Below are 16,685 nucleotides of genomic sequence, written 5' to 3' on the forward strand. Positions count from 1 at the left end.
ACCATCATGACCAGGAAGGGCCAGGTGTTCCGTGTAAAATGCCTCCATAACCTTACCCTGTTAGGTCTTAGGAGACTTTGGTGTGAATCCCTGCACTCTGATGTTAGTGGCCAACCTCAGGTTTACCCTTGTTTCGGCTCTCTGTCAATGGACAGCAATGCATCGGTCTTCTGCTCATTCATTTTCGCTTGTTCCTTCAAGTCCCCTTCCTCCTGGGTCTCCCTGTCCTCCATCTTCTTTGATTGAGGGTTCCTGATGTATTTGCTTCACCTTTGCAAGGTGCAGATCTCTAATTGGAAATAGCTTTTCAACCATGTCCGATTTCTTCAGTATTGTGTCAAGAGGCCCAAATATCCCTCTCTGCCCTTCCATCAGATCACTAATTGAGGCATCCGCCACTTTTGTTGCCCCAGCACTCTTCTTGCTCCTTGTCTGAGAGTGGAAGTAATTGTTTCTGCTCCCTCTGGAATTTCTCATCCATTTTTGTCAGCTGTGTTGTGTATCTGTCACTGTGCAACAGAGTCTGTCCTGGGCTCAACATATCTGTTGACTTCCAAGGGAGCAGCTCCCCGCTTGCTTCAGCCACAGGCCACAAGTCCCTCCCGGGCAAGGCTCCACAGATAGGACCCTCAGACTCTGGTTTATTCAGAGCTGCCTTAGCTTTCAGGGAGAGCACTCCCACTCTGAGGGCCTAGGCAGTTTGACCACTCTGAGGGTTTTCACCCGATGTCCGACCACTCTGGGGGGTTTCACCCGATGTCCACCTAGGATGCGTATCATTCTTCTAGGTTCATCTTGTTGTCCGCGTAAAGGACTGGATTGTTTTCACCCCACTGATCTTCGAGCATTCCCCCTAGACAAGGGTTTCTACCCTCCCTGGCAGCCTTCCATCAACTCACAGCTTCACAGGTGTTGATGGACTGGATCAGGGCTTTAAGTGGGCCGGGTCTGAGACCCGGTAGTAATTTGAAACAGACATTGAAAGTGGTCTCTTTTGGGCCTTGTATTCATGTCATTAATATTTCATGCAAAAACACTGATGGACGGATGAACGATGCGTGTAACAAATGTAAAGGTAATCCTTGTCGTTCCTGCTTATATTTCACGTGCTTTATTTAATCTTGAAATCCCTATGAGTGTTTGCTTTTTCCAGGATGCTGTGTTCCATTTTTTTTTCAAGCCTCATATGACTTGTCTAGTGCATACTTTGAATTGAGTCTCACCTAGTGTTCATAACGGGCACAATTAAGTTGTGGCTGAAGACAGTGCAAGTGTCTCTCCGTGCCTATCAGTGGGGAAAAAGGTGTTCAGAATATGTGATCATCCAATTCTTGGCCTCTCTGCAAAGCACAAATGTGCATGTGCATGCCAGCTGCAGTTGTGATTCTATGCAAATGTGTGGGTAGGGTGGCACTCTATGGGAATTTTAGTGTATATGTTTAAGCCACGCCCTTAATTATATAGGCCAAACGCCTTTCAGACCCTCCCCGCCCCAAACATTTTTCTACCCAATTAAAGCCCCTAGTTATGTTAAAGTGTCTCCAGATGGGCAAGCGGCTGTCAGAACCAGAGTGGCACAAGAAGCACAAAGGAGAGCGGCCATCCCTATCCTGCTCTGCACCCCTCTCTGAATGCATTAGAAGTGTTTACCATTCTTTACTGCTGAGGATGTCCAACAGGTTGAAAGCCCATTGGCCAACTAGGAAAGGTAAAGAATGATAAAGTATTTAAAAATCATTCAGATATAGCTACTTCTGCACAGGCATGAACAGGTGGCTGTCCTAGGATGCTTGTGGAATACTTTATTAACAGTATAGACGGCCACCATAGCAGTGCCTACACCAGATGCAGAGTACTGCAAGCAGCAGCGAACGGCTCAATACCAATGCAAGCGGCAGTGAACGGCTCAGTACCAATGCAAGAGGCAGCGAACGGCTCAATACCAATGCAAGCGGCAGTGAACGGCTCAGTACCAATGCAAGAGGCAGCGAACGGCTCAGTACCAATGCAAGCGGCAGTGAACGGCTCAGTACCAATGCAAGAGGCATCGAACGGCTCAGTACCAATGCAAGCGGCAGTGAACGGCTCAGTACCAATGCAAGAGGCAGCGAACGGCTCAATACCAATGCAAGCGGCAGTGAACGGCTCAGTACCAATGCAAGAGGCAGCGAACGGCTCAGTACCAATGCAAGCGGCAGTGAACGGCTCAGTACCAATCCAAGAGGCAGCGAACTGCTCAGTACCAATGCAAGAGGCAGCGAACAGCCGGTAAGTGCACTGGGGTGTGGCTGGGACTTGCAGGGGTGGGGTGGGGCGGTGAAAGTGACAAAAAACAGAATAGGGAAAATAAAATAAATAAATAAATAAAAACCGCCTACCTTGCGCTCTCCGCATTCCTCAAGGTAAGTCGTTTTATTTATGCATTTTATTTTCCCTATTCTGCCGTTTGTCACTTCCCCGAACCCCTCCCATCCCTGCACCGCCCACCACGCTTACCTGCACGGGCCGCCACTGCTCAGAAGTAATGTGTGAAGAGAAGCAGGCCCTTGCAAAAGTTTTAAATATCAAGTTTGGAAAAATAAATGATTATTTAAAAAAGAAAGGACTTACTGGCCCACCCGCAGTGTTTAAACTTTTGATATCTCACTGAGGTAACACACAGTTAAGACCTTCTACTGTAACAAGCAGGGATACGGTTCCATATGTTGCATGGTGATGAAAAACGCTGTGTAGAAGAGTGGAGTTATGGAATGTGTTTGAAGTTGTCCAGGAGGAAGTGAGATACCTTGTGTGCAGCGCTGCGTTGGGAATACAATATAGGCAGTTAAATGTAGGTAATTTACTGACTGGATCAGGGACATCTTAAGGATTTTGGGGGCTCTGGGCCAAATGGATTTTGGACCCCCTGATCATAACAGCTTTGAATTTATGATATAATTTCAGCTCTTTCAAGCCCTGTCTGGCCAGGTCACTTGGATTGCACATGCACACTCGTCCAAATTCTAAATGGGTTTACATTTTATATTTAGGGATAGTGACGTGGATTTTAAATATTGTAACGCAGCAGCAGCTCACCAATATTACTGCAAATAATCTCTGTGACACCCTCCCATTTCTCATGTGAGGTCCCTTTTTGATCTAAAAGAAACTTTGTTATGGATGTTGCATGAAACATAAACACCATATTTCTCTGCAAAATGTCTGCAATAGACTGTCACACATCACCCACATAAAAAATAATTGTAAGGAAAACAGTATTTAAAACAATCTGTTTAAGATTTATTCAAGGTCATCAGGTAAAGATTCTCTGCAGAACAGAGATAGCTCTATCAGGGCCCCCCTGAAAGGCTGGGGCCCTGGGCCAAAGCCCACTTTGCACATGCCCTAAAACGTCTCTGGACTGGATTCATGTAATAGGGATGTATGTCGTTACAACGCACACTTTTCCAACGCATGCACTTACAACGCATTTTTTACAACGCAACATCCACTACAACGCATTCCATTACATCGCATGACACTACAACGCATTTTTAAAAACTACCTTTACAACGCATTCCATTACATCGCATACTACCTTTACAACGCATACCATTACAACGCATAATATTACATTGCATTTAAGGTAAGTATTGGATAGTATAGGGGTAAAAATTACTATTCTTACTCCAGGGGGTGCAACAGTAGGGTAAGTGTTGGATAGTATAGGGGTAAAAATTACTATTCTTACTCCAGGGGGTGCAACAGTAGGGTAAGTGTTGGATAGTATGGGGGTAAAAATTACTATTCTAACTCCAGGGGGTGCAATAGTAGGGTAAGTGTTGGATAGTATAGGGGTAAAAATTACTATTCTAACTCCAGGGAGTGCAACAGTAGGGTAAGTGTTGGATATAATAGGGGTAAAAATTACTATTCTAACTCCAGGGGTGCAACAGTAGGGTAAGTGCTGGATAGTATGGGGGTAAAAATTACTATTCTAACTCCAGGGGGTGCAAAAGTAGGGTAAGTGTTGGATAGTGTAGGGGTTTTAATGTAATATTATGCGTTGTAATGGTATGCGTTGTAAAGGTAGTATGCGATGTAATGGAATGCGTTGTAAAGGTAGTTTTTAAAAATGCGTTGTAGTGTCATGCGATGTAATGGAATGCGTTGTAGTGGATGTTGCGTTGTAAAAATTGCGTTGTAAGTGTAGTGCGTTGTAATAGTTGCATTGGAAAGGATGTTCCCCATGTAATAGTGCTGTGATTCTTAACCTGTGGTCCATGGACCCCTGGTGTTCCGCAACACCTATTTCAGGGTCCACAACTTTCTAAATGTAATAATGTAACTTATTAATAAAGCAGATATACGCATAAAATAGAATTGAAAATTGAAGGTTTTAGAACGCTATATAAATGTGAAGGAATTTGAAATTGAAACTAAATACATTCAGTTGGCTTAATTATCTTGATTTGTGAGAGCAGCACCACTGCAGTAAATAGAATCTAGTATGCGCAATCGGTGGCCTAAATTGAAACAGCACTGGTATGCACCGACAAAAAGAGAATCTGCATTAGCAGCAATAAGAACAAGTGATATTCTAGAGTCTAGCATATCACTCTACATTTTAGAAATTAATCAACATTTGGAAACCTCAAACTTTCCCATTCAAATTTAGTTTTTTGCATTTTTTTGTTAGTGAATTTAATCAAGGATTCCATAATTTGTGTATTTGCGTGATGTACATTGTTTGCGTACTTTTTTCCCCCTGGGCTTTTATATAGCGCAAACTAGACTTTAAGGTATGAGGTATCACATTGCTTTAAATGAGCACCAGTTACACAAGGACACATTCGTTTTTGTTAGGCACGGGGAGATAAAGTGATTGCCCAGAATCACAGGATGTCGAGCGTCGTTGCCCAGTTTATGTCTTTGAGAGTTAAATCGTAGAAGCTGCTTAGGCAGGGGTACCCAGCTTCCAGTAGAAATTGAGCGGGGGTCCACAGAAGTTGAAAGGATCAGAACTGCTGTAATAGTGCATCCCCTGCGTAACTTGCACACAATAATCTGAACAATGATGGACCTTTAGGGACAGGTGCTAGGTAAGATGACCATCATCTTCTGGGTCACTGTGGACTCTTTTTTCAGCCCTGGACTTTTGTATGATAGTCTAATGCATCCTGGGTGTTGTAGTCCTTTGCTTACATTGAATTTTTGAGACTAACACACTGAAAACAATGATTTCAAGGAGAAAAGTTAAGTCCGGGAGTCAGTGTTCGAATTAACCTGGAGTGAGTTGGTCTTCCCGGTACTGGATGACAGAGGCTCTAAAGCAGACCCCTGGCCTTACAAGAGCAAAGTCCCCAAATAACAGGGATCAAGAGAAAAGTTAGAGGAGTGGCAAAGAGCTTGGAGGGCAATGCACGTTCAATGAATAATACAATCCATCGCAGGCACGTTGTTAAGTTCCGCCCTTGAGATACGTCCTGGTTTGTTTAACCCCTTCAGTGCCCGCCCCTTTCCCCGCCCTGTGCCGGCCGTTTCATTAGCGGGCGGGGTTTATGACGAGCTGGTCTCGTCATGGGCACAGCGCCACCGCGGCCCATGACGAGACCAGCTCGTCATGGGCATTGAAGAGGTTAACAGAACGTAGAGTATGACGATTGAGATACTCGTCCCACACATGTTGGATATCACATTCGCAGTATTACAAATGCATTATAGCCTATGATACTTATTATATGGAGGGCGGGGTTTCCGCCATGTTGTGACGGAGTATCCCATCTGCCAAACTCTAAATAAGACCCAGAATCCAACCCTGAGCAGTAGCTGCCAAGAAGGAAGGCGTTGAGTGCTCAGCCACCGTCTGTCCCCATCTCTCATCCTTTCCTCCTACAGCTTTACCTAATGAGGCTGCCTCTATCTCTGGGCAGGATATGCATTTGCCAAGGGCAGGGAAACCTTCAGGGCCGGCCCTGCCCCTCACCCTCTCTTAATTCATGGGCCCTCCTACCCTCCCCTTTCCTGATCTCATTTCTTTGCTCTTCCTGAGCGTTTTAATCCAGGCTTCCATTCCATTATTTTCCATCCCTGCGATCTGTCTTCTTGTGCCAGCAGTGCTGCTCTCGTTCCTGTTACTCTCTGAACATTTTAATTCACGCTTCTATTTTTGCCTTTGTACACAGATGCTTCATTTTCCCTCCCATTCTTTCTTTCTCTTCTCACCCCCCTGTCTTCTTCCTCCCTTCCTTTCTGTCCCTTTACTCAAGTCTCCTCTCCACCCTCGGCTGGCTTTTACCACTCCTGCATTCTCTTTCTGATCTATGAACAGAACGCTTCAAGCTCCACCTTTATATTTGTTAAAACTTTGTCCACACCCCCTCTTTTTACTTCTCCCTTCATCTTTCATCTCTCATCCTACCTCTGTGTTTTACCCCAACTCTTCTTTCTTGCTATTTTAATTTTCCACTTCTTCCACATGTTCTTACTATTTTTTCTTTTTCTGTTTCTTTCCCTTTGTGCCATTTTCTTTACACAGTCTTTCTTCCTCCTCCCTATTTGCTTTCACCATTTATTTTACACTTCTTTCTGCTTTCTCCACCTCCTTCTTTCTTTCAAATGTCATCATAACCTGCCTCTTTCATTTTCCTTCCTTCTTTTCACATTCCCAGTTTTTCCATCCTTTTTACATGCATTTCCTCCTTTGGTCCTTTCCTTTTCTCCCTCTTCTGCTTGAATTCTTTTTTCTCTTATCATCTCGTTTGTGACTTCTTTACTTTTTACCTTTATTCCTTTGCTCCCACTTACTTTTTCATCCATTGTTCTCTCTTGTTCCCTCTGATCCCGCCTGTATTTTCATTTCTTTTCTCCTTCTTGCATGCCTTCTCTGTTCTTTCTTCTACCTATATGCTTTACCCCTTCTTCTCATCTTTGATCATTGTTAATAGTTAATTTAATGGTTGATCATAGTTAATAGTTAATTTAATGGTAATCCTTTTTTTGCTGCTCACCGTGTACAAGTGCCCAGACGAGTGACAATTGTTGCCTCTTGTTGTTTTAGGAGGCGAGGATCTCCTCAGGCCCGAGCCCCCCGGAGAAGGCCCTAATTGCACTTGTTTGGGGCATGTGGTGAGAGCAAAGATGGCGGTCCCGTATGGCAGCGATGCGAAGTGCGTTAGCATAGAATGGGATTTCCTTCAAGGTCTGCTGGTGAAGAACCCTCCGGTGCCCTGGTAAGGTTCTTGGCTGTGCTTCAAATCATTCCCAAGTTCACTTGTCCGCCGTCACCACGCCTTCCTAGTTAGTAGTTAGCGGTGCCAAAAAGAAGTGACCGGTACCAAAAATTAAACAAACTCCTATTAATAGAGCACTTGCTGTCATAGGGTCTAATTTAAATGTTGGCGTAGAGGGAACTCTGTTCACTCCCCTCCAACATTATGGTCCTCCTGCCCGATTTAGAATTGGATGGACAATAAGTTTGACCAAGTGCAAGACTACTCCATCTCTGTACTAGTCAACCCCTTCCGACAGCTTGATGGAGTAAGGGCTGTCAGAGGTTTGCCTGTATGTCCAGCTACTGAATTTGAACTGGGTAGACATACAGCCGATTTTAAATGCCTGTCCCAACCAGGAAAAAACTGGTGGCAAGGAACATTGAAAAGTGATCAATACCAGCCCTCGTCATGGGAGGAAATTCCAATTGCGAAGAGGGCATAGTTATTTTTATTTTCAAAAAGAAATTCCACTTTGGGATTTTATTTTTTAAAATATAAAAAACATTTGTAAGTTTGCTGTCTGCCCATCAAACTTACAATGCATTGACAGGAACAGTCATGACAGCGGTTCCTGCCAATGCTAGAAATGTCCACTGGGCTGGCGGACATTTCTGAATTTTGTGGCCAGCACTTCCATCAAGGCAAAGGAGTAATTTACTCTGACACCCTGGCAGAGAAACCACCCACCAAGATTTAAATCAGACCCATAGTCCTGTGACTTCATAGCAATGTGAATAATAGATTCTGCTAAAACAATGCCAGTGCAACCCATTTTGTGTGTCTTGAGCAGTTAAAAAGGTAAGTCTTGGTGGCATTCAAAAGGTTACCTTAAGATTATACACATATCTCTGCAACTGAGGCATCAGCCCTCGTAACTCTCTTGCCAACTAAAATATTCTAGGGTATTGATAAAAACTTGAAAAAAATATCAGAAAGTCTACGTCAATCTCAGATTTCAAGAGCAACCTTAAACAGCACTTCCTAAAAGACCATAATCCTTATAACACAAATGTCTCGCTCCATACAGACCTCTGCTTTTCATACTGATAATCATGTCATGGAACTAGAAGCAGCACTGGCAAAAAAGCTCAAATCAGCCCCTCTCCCTTCATCTGTTCATGCAATATCTCTCTTTCCATCCACCCAATCTCTCTACTACTTACCTGTCTCTCTCTGCTTACTTTTTGATCACTTTGTTTCTACCTTTCCCGTCCCTTTCTCTCTCTCTCTTGTGGCTGCTGCAATTAAACTCGGGAGCTGAGGAAAGTGACAGAGGTGTCAGCAGTGGCTCTGAGCTTTAACACCTAGCCTCCAAGGGCTGCCACCCACTGGGGAAATACCTGGTGGAATAAAAGACCTGTCTGGCTCTAATCACGCTGACAGTGTAAATTGAATCACTAGTTTGTAGAGCACACTGTTACCCTTTGCAAGGGATCTTGATCATGGTATATCAAGAACTAAAATAAATGAGTTACCTATGTGTTCTTGATTGATGCAGGCCACGTTCTCCACCAATGAGGGTCAGGCTGAGCTCAGCATCAGCAAAAACCAGCAAGTTTTGTTATAGCTAATAGGTCTTGCCTTTTAGCTATGCTATTCTTTTTGTCGATGCTGTTATTGCAGAGTTTTCTTCATGCTTTAAAATAACTATCGAATTGTATGCTTTTATGGCAAATATGCCGAATAAAGTTGATCTTGACTTGACTATCACATTGTTCATATTTGCAATTGTATGGTTCTGGTACAATAAGCACATACATGAAGAACTTTTTGGTTTAAAAAAAAGGGAGACATGTGTTGGTAAATAGCATTTCCCATTGCAGGTTCGAAGGGTTCACGAACTATGAAAGTGACATCAAAACACTGAAAAGTAATGTTGCATGACAGTTGTACTTGCAATGTTATCTAAGCAGAAGTTTGCATGCGAATGTAATAAGGTAGCACCCAAATAGAGCACATACTCGTTTATCAATGTAATGTAATATATTGCAAATTTGTATGGGAAAAAGATGCACACTTAGTTAATATACACATCATCTAAAAAGGGAAAGAGTACATCAATACTTCACTATATTATTGATGTACTACTGTAATTTAATCAAACTCCAATATGTAATTTTCTAAGTTAAAACAATGAGAGGCTGAAAGGTTATACCTATAGAGTGTAATTGCTATATTTTGTGAGCTAGAATCCACATTATGAAATAATTCTGCCTGGAACCTTTTGCATATAGCTTGTGTAACACATTACACTCCTATACAACATGATTTACTGTTCAATTTCAGGAGAGGTGCTGCAACAATTTTAACTGAGTTTGATGCCATCAATGTTATGACAGTGAAGTCACAGGGACAGTGAAAAATCCAAGTATTGCTGTTGAAAATGTGGCCTTTCTGCAAGGTCACCTCAGATTTTTGCCTTCTGTTGCTGAACTCATTTTCGTTGCCATGGGCCTTCCCCTGCAGCGTGGGTGTGCAGTTTTAAACTGCCTTTTTGATTTGGCAAATAAACTTTTTGCTTAAGTCTTCCTATCTGCATATAAGCAGGGTCACTGAAATCATGTGGCAAAGGAAGCCATATTATGTGGCAAGGTTGACTAAATTATGAGGCAATAATATGCAAATTATGCGGTAATATGTGCCACATTTGGTGATAGTATTGCTTCATTATTTTGTCATTTTTACACCTGATCACAGTCTCTGATTAAAGAGTTCACCCTAATTAGTACCTATTTGACATCCAAATACAACAATTAGCAACTGGAAGATGACCAGTATACTTTTGCAAAAAAGACTTCCAGGACGCAAGAACCCGAGTCACCATACCTTTGGTAACTTTTGATCTGTTTTGAGCTAGAAACATTTTTTTTGTTAAAATCTGCAGGTTTTGCAGCAGATGATGATTATGTGGCAAGTGCGAGAACGCCTATATTATGCAAAAAGCGCCACAGAATTCCATAATTCCAGTGGCCCTGTCTATAAGTGACCCCCTAAGGTAAGTGTTAAGTGCCCCTAGGGCAGGGTGGGTGGCATTTACAAAGTAGGGACCATATATTTAATGGCAGTGGAAACAACTCTATGTTGCTTTTCAGAGTAGCAAGGCTGGCTCTCCCATAGGAGTACACAGTGGTGGCTTCTCCGCTAAGGCGGAGGAGCGTCGCCCACTGCTCTTAAAGCAGTGAAAAGGGTTAAAAATAAAATGATAATAGCAAGGTTATTATCATTTTATATGCCTCAGGGCTGGATTAAGATAGGGCGGGGCCGGTGGCGCAGGAAGGAGGAGGTAACTGTGCAAACTAAGTGCCCATGACTGCTTGGCTGGCTGTCTTGGCCCAAATAGTCATGTGCAATTTGCATATTCCCACCAGGCTCTAATGGACAGGCTGGTAGGGAATATGTACAGGCTACCTACCTGTCCCCCACTGTGAATGCACTGGTTTACATTATAACAACCTAAAAGGCTTAATTTAATTTTGGGATCAGCTAGAATAATGGTTCAAGGACTCATTTTAAGAGGAATTTGAAAAGCAACTTAATGGTCAAGTCAGATTTTCTATTACTTTAGTTGAAATGACACTTTTAGAAAGTTATTTTCCTACCTAAAACCAAAGGACGTTCCTGCCAGTGTTCAGCTGTCACCTGTACCCTGATGTCTCCCCTATGGTGCGATGTGTATTGCTCAAAGACAGTAGACAAAGGACCCTGGGAGTTTGGACAGAGGCTCCAAAGGCTTACCCCAACCCACAGGCTGGCACTGAACATGAAGGTGGACCCCGCAGACCTCTCCTCAGAACACTCCTGAACCCGTGGAGAATCAGAAGAGGGAATGATCTGCTGTCTGAAGAACCTGAAAGAAGACTGGACCTTCTTAGCTTGAACTCAAGACCCCAGCAGTGACTCCAAGGGTCAGTTCGTTGACCTCTTGTTTGAAATACAGAGACACAAGAAGCTTCCAGAGGCACTCTCTCACTGACACTGCCCAGATGACCTGTTCCCATTGGCACTGCACCAGACACTGTTGATGGTCTCTTTTGTTTTGGAGTGAGTTTTAACCCCCAAACGGTGTCTAGAGGTCCTGGGCCCTTGGTTGGCGTTAGGATGTAGTTCTCCTGTCCCCAAACTGCAAGATATAGGACTTAGAAACGTTTTGCCAACTTTCTTTCTGGAGAACTGACGAAGACTGGAATCACTAGAGAAACCACAGCCATCGAATCATGGGTTGGATGCAGCTTGCTGGTTGGCTCCGCTGAAGGAGACCAGACTTCCAGAAAGGTTTCTAAGTCTGAACGTAGAAAGCCTCACCAATAACGAAGCCAAGGAAAAGCCAATTGACATCGAGGCCTTCGTGCGAATGGACTCTAGAGTTTGTCTTCTTGGAGCTTTCCACCATTTCTCGATGATCGCACCTGAACCCTGCACTTCAGCAACCCACCATCGTTAATCTGCGCTTTGGATCCAGCTTGCAGCTTGTTCTGCCAAGGACTCATCAACTACCACTCTTTCTCCATAAAAGTTTCTAAGTCCAAAGGTAAACTTGACACCACAGTAAACCTGGTCCCTATATTCAGCTTGTGCTCCATCACTGTCCGCATTAACTTTTGACTTTGGCCTGCTCCAGCATGACCAAATAACGATAGTTGGTGCTTTGTGAGTTTTGACTCTATTTTTAAGCACAAACTTTAAACATTCATATCTTTGGTTCTACTTATTGGTTTTTGTCAGTTTGATGTCATTTTTTTTTATTTAATCTATTGTTCTAAACTGGTTTGAGATTTGTGTTTTGTGTTTTCGCTTTATTGCGTTTGAGTACTACATAAATACTTTACACATTGACTCTAAGTTAAGCATGACTGCTTTCTGCCAAGCTACAAGAGGATTAATGCCCTTGGTAGTTCACCCTGACAAGAATTGTAATTATTATTTGACATGGATTATCATCACCTCAACTAATACTCCAGTTTCTTACATTTACACAAAGAACAAGTGTAGCAAATGAGCTTCAGAGTAGGAGCAGTGTGTTTCCAGTGTGTGCGTTTGGAACACATTGTCCCAAATATATGATGAAAGCATGGTATGCCTAGGTGTTCCCATTTACAGAAAGCACATTCTACGTTGAAAAACCTCTTCAAATGTTGGAACAACATTTTTCTTGGCAGAAGATCCATGAGGAAATATGGTTTTCTGGCGGCCAGATTATGAGTGGTATTTACTGGTTTGGGAATCAGACCAAGATCATTAAGCCACCAGGCATCTGTCCAAGAAATAGGCAAAGAGTCAAACATAATAACTTCCTTCCAGTGTTGAGTCTTAGATAGTGGGCAACCAGTCACATGGCAAAGACGACCATATAATCCTTATAACATTTCTGGAGAAAGTCCTTGTTCCTATAAGATGAAGGATCAGCTGAGTGTATTCGGTGTAGGTAACAAAATATTGGGGGCTGAAGGGCCCTAAGAGAGCAGCCATAGTGCCAAGTGATATTGAGCAGGGTTGGGCTTAGAGCTGAGCCCAGTGGCATACCACAGGAGAGGGCATTTAATTAAGATTATGACCCTAGCTTGAGAGTGGTTTGACGCCGCTTTTCATGGTACCCGGTATCAAATGGCCATTAACAAAGGCTGGGATTTTCTCATTAATAATCTGTCCGTTATCTTGGAAGGTAAGGGCGGGATGGAGATGGGGTGGAGGGTTGCAAGGATTGATGGTTCAACCGTGCATTTTTTAAACGGTATAACTAGGACTTGCCAGTGGGAAGAGAATGTTTACATAGCTGAGTTAGGTGGGGCAATAGTGTTTCGTCTGACCTTAATCATCCGCATGAGCCAGTGACCCAGAGGAGAGACTGAGTAAATTAACATACTTTTTAAGAGGATATCAGGGTTCATATGTGAAGAAATTATGTAATAAGGTTCAGAGAATCAAACAGGGTAGAAGTGAGTCCTGCCTGGCTGTGATTGGATGAGGTGGGATAGTCCCTTTGTCTCCAGTGCCACAATCGCCCTCTATTTATAACTCCTAATAAAAAAGACTTTGTATAACTTGCATTGAAACACAAAGGGAATAAAACAAAAGGATCCAATTATGAGTTGGGGCCGTATCTCCTGGCAGGATACCCTTCTGCCTGACTTAGAGATGGCCGATGTTTCCGCCCCGCTTTTAGGAGGAGCAGGATTATCAGACTGTGCACATGCTTCCCCGACCCACTCTCTGAAATTCCAAAAGGGTGGTTTGATCCCATTCCACATGGCCATAAATGGCTCCCCACGGTAATGAGCATTAACGGTGTTACACAGCAACAAACATGAAGGGCCCTACTCAATAACATGCATTTACTACATCACGCACATCATATACTGACTCCACACAGGAACAAGAATTATTAGGCCTACATAGTAACATGCATATACTGGACCACACTGTAGCAACCATTAAGTGAGCCACTCAGTAATAAGCATTAATCGTCTCAGTGACAAGTATTAAGGACCCACATAGTAATGAGCGTTACGTTACTAGTCCGTTTTAGGAAGGAGCATGAATGGCCCCCATCAGTAATGGGCATTAACAACCCAACTCTGTAATGAGCTTTAATGGCCTCATCCAGTGATGGGCATTAATGGTCCCATACAGGATACACTGGGAATTACAGACCGTGATGCTACTGCGGAACATTCACACGACACAGGCCAGGCGGAGCGCAGTCTCTCTGGTGCCCGCCGGTCTTTGCACACTTGAGCAAGTTCCTCTGCCAGCAATGACTGACAAGTGGAGTTTGTAGGCACCTCTGTCTCATGAATTTTTGGCAAGGCTCACATGGCTACCAGGCCTCAGGGGATCATGTGCCCCAAGTAGCCATGGAAGCACTCACAGGTTGCTCAGTGAGAGGTCCAAATGCAGAACTCGGCAAAAGAATTCTTCCCAGGAGTTGGAGGGAGGGCCAATGCTGGTGGAGGGCTATCCGATGCAGGAAGAAGGAATGTTGGGCTGACCTGCATGACAAGGTTCTGAGTTTGTCCTGTCAAAAGCTTGGATCTGGACCATCTCCAAAATGACACCCTGAGCAGCCTGCTAAACGTGTAAACCCTCCCAAAGGACAAACATACAGAGCATACTCAGACATTCTTCTCTGCACGCAAGGTTTGATAACACCAGTATGCACACACGCACCAGCCTTCCTTCATTGGCTTGGGACCAGGCTCATCTTAATTAAGGGATCGCCCTCTTTGAAAGTGCTCTCGGCTGGGGCACTTCTGAGCTACTGAAGAGGAGGCCAGGGCAAATACAGATGGGGGCAAGCTGCTAGAATCTATGAATGGCCTTCCTGAACCTCTGGGTTTGAGGGATCATAGAATGTTTCTATGAGGTCAGGTGCAGCTTGTAGCCTCACCCTCTCCTAGGAAGCCACAGAACCTCAGGGGTGTTCTACTTACAAATGTGGCTCTGGATAGGTTCATAGACGTTGCTTTGGGGGGTGGGTTTACACTTCCCATTAAAGTAGCTACAGTCAATCAAAGAAAGTTATGAGGTTGATGTTCAGCACAATGCAGTCAAGTAGAGAAACTATCTACACAGACCTTATGATTAAAATATTGGCAGATACGTGCCCGCGTGGCCCAATGGCTTCATTATATTGTGATTGGTGGATCATACGACTTTTGCACATATTTGGTCTCACTTAGTGGTTTGTACTGAGTGTGGAAATTCAATATCCCATGGTTGGGGCTGAAGTATTGACATTTTTCCAACACTTTGAGATGTTATAGATAATCACCCTATTATCCAGCATGGTCGAACGTGACTGCCTTAGCACTCTGAGTGCAAAAGAAAGAGGATGAAACAGAGAGATAAAAGGAGGGAAGGATGAGGGTGAAGTCACGAGAGCGAAGTGAGAGAAAGGGGAGCTATAAAGAGAGAGACCGAAAAAAGAGAATGAGGCTGAGGAGAGAGAGGGGGAGAGACGAGAAAGGCGAGCCAGCTTGCAAGATGGATGAAAAGTAAGGGAAAGTGAGAGAGTATTCACATGTCTCGTTTTTCTGCCAGTTTGGCCCATGTTTTGGCTCTTAGAACCAAGCCGGCCCCCTGGCTCGGCTCTGGCTCAGCCCTTCTCATGCATTCTCCGGCTAGCCCACCTCTGAGCATAAAAGTGTGTCAGGGCTGAGCTAATCCCGCTTGATCTCTTTGTACCTGTCACAAGCAATGCAGTGGTGTTGTGAAGCATGCGGAATGTGCGCTCCAGGCATTAGGAGCATCAGCTATGGTTTGCTGAGCCCGTCTGCCATACCTAAGTGAAGAGGAAGGGAGATTCATTTTGTTTACATTCCGCCCCTGTGACAAGCTGATGCTGTGGTTTATGTATAGATCAGCATGTGCGAGTCAAGGCAATTGCGGACCAAGTGTAAATCTGTACTTTGCTTGGGCTTAAACTAAATATGTGTAAAGATGTCCAGCCTGTAACTCTTTGTAGGGAGTACTGAAGTAACAGGCTCAGTTAGGAGAGGATGTAGCCTAATGGCTAGGGTGGTTGACCTCAAATCTGGGGAACCAGGTTCGAGTCTCGGCAACATCCTGTGAGTCTGGGCAAATCACTTAATCTCCCTGTGCCTAACAAAAATGAATGTGTCCTTGTGTAAGGCAACTAGTGCTCATGTAAAGCGCTCTGATACTTTCGGGTCGAGTTCGTACTATATAAAAAAAAAAGCTCCAAATTAATAAAGAGACAGCTAGGGACCTGGCTTGGTGATATGAGCATGAATACAAGTCGCCGCAGCAAATTATTTGTCAAGTGAGTCGTAAAGCAAAAGTCCTTTAAAAATATGACAAAGACTGTCCAAATTTAAAAAGTTTGATCCTTTAACATGTGCAAGTGTTTCAAGCTTCAGTACATTATAAGATGGCATTGCATTGAGTGCCATGCATTAAACTGACATTACTAAACATAGAAACATTCATGCCAAGCAATCTTCTGACAAAGATGCCATTAGTGCATATAAGAGAATTTACCACCGTTAACAAAGAGGTTCTGCACCTCATTGAAGGCAATTAAAGGAAATGGCGAAACAGAGTTACAGATCTTCGGAGAGGCTAAAGTGAAGTGCAGAACTCTGCCGCCAGACTTTAACAAGAGCGCACACTTTGCATTTTTGATTTGGGGGAGGTATTGGTGGCACTTTAGGGAAGATGGGCTGATTGTGAAGGTTATGGCGAGTGTGTTGAAAGTGTTTGGAGAGGCTAGTAATCTTGTTAGAAAAATCACCAGCACAATGTTCCTTTCCTTGGACGTTCAAGCTACTCCGCGGTGTCTATACGATTCGACCTTTGTAAAACCACTTCCCGGCCTGCGGCTAGAGTTCCGAGCACACGCCACATTAAGGTGCAGCTAGTTTCCTTCTCAAGGGTCCATACGGGCCTTGTGATGAGCACAGCCAGGCATCTAGC

General features: G+C 43.8%; 1 protein-coding gene across 2 annotated transcripts in view; it reads left to right on the top strand.

Annotated features, from left to right (window-relative positions):
• The window catches only part of NPAS1 (neuronal PAS domain protein 1), a 500,301-nt gene that overhangs the window by 114,843 nt on the left and 368,773 nt on the right, over nucleotides 1-16,685 (top strand). Inside the window, exon 2 of one of the 2 annotated variants that reach the window (XM_085625660.1) lies at nucleotides 7,040-7,211. The exons of the other annotated variant lie outside the window; for it this stretch is intronic. Coding sequence (XP_085481786.1) covers nucleotides 7,120-7,211 — 92 coding nt within the window. The 5' untranslated portion in view covers nucleotides 7,040-7,119. The remainder of the gene's footprint in view (nucleotides 1-7,039; nucleotides 7,212-16,685) is intronic. 2 annotated transcript variants of the gene reach the window in all.

The sequence above is a fragment of the Triturus cristatus genome, chromosome 9 (genome assembly GCF_964204655.1).
Source record: "Triturus cristatus chromosome 9, aTriCri1.1, whole genome shotgun sequence".
Classification (NCBI taxonomy): domain Eukaryota; kingdom Metazoa; phylum Chordata; class Amphibia; order Caudata; family Salamandridae; genus Triturus; species Triturus cristatus.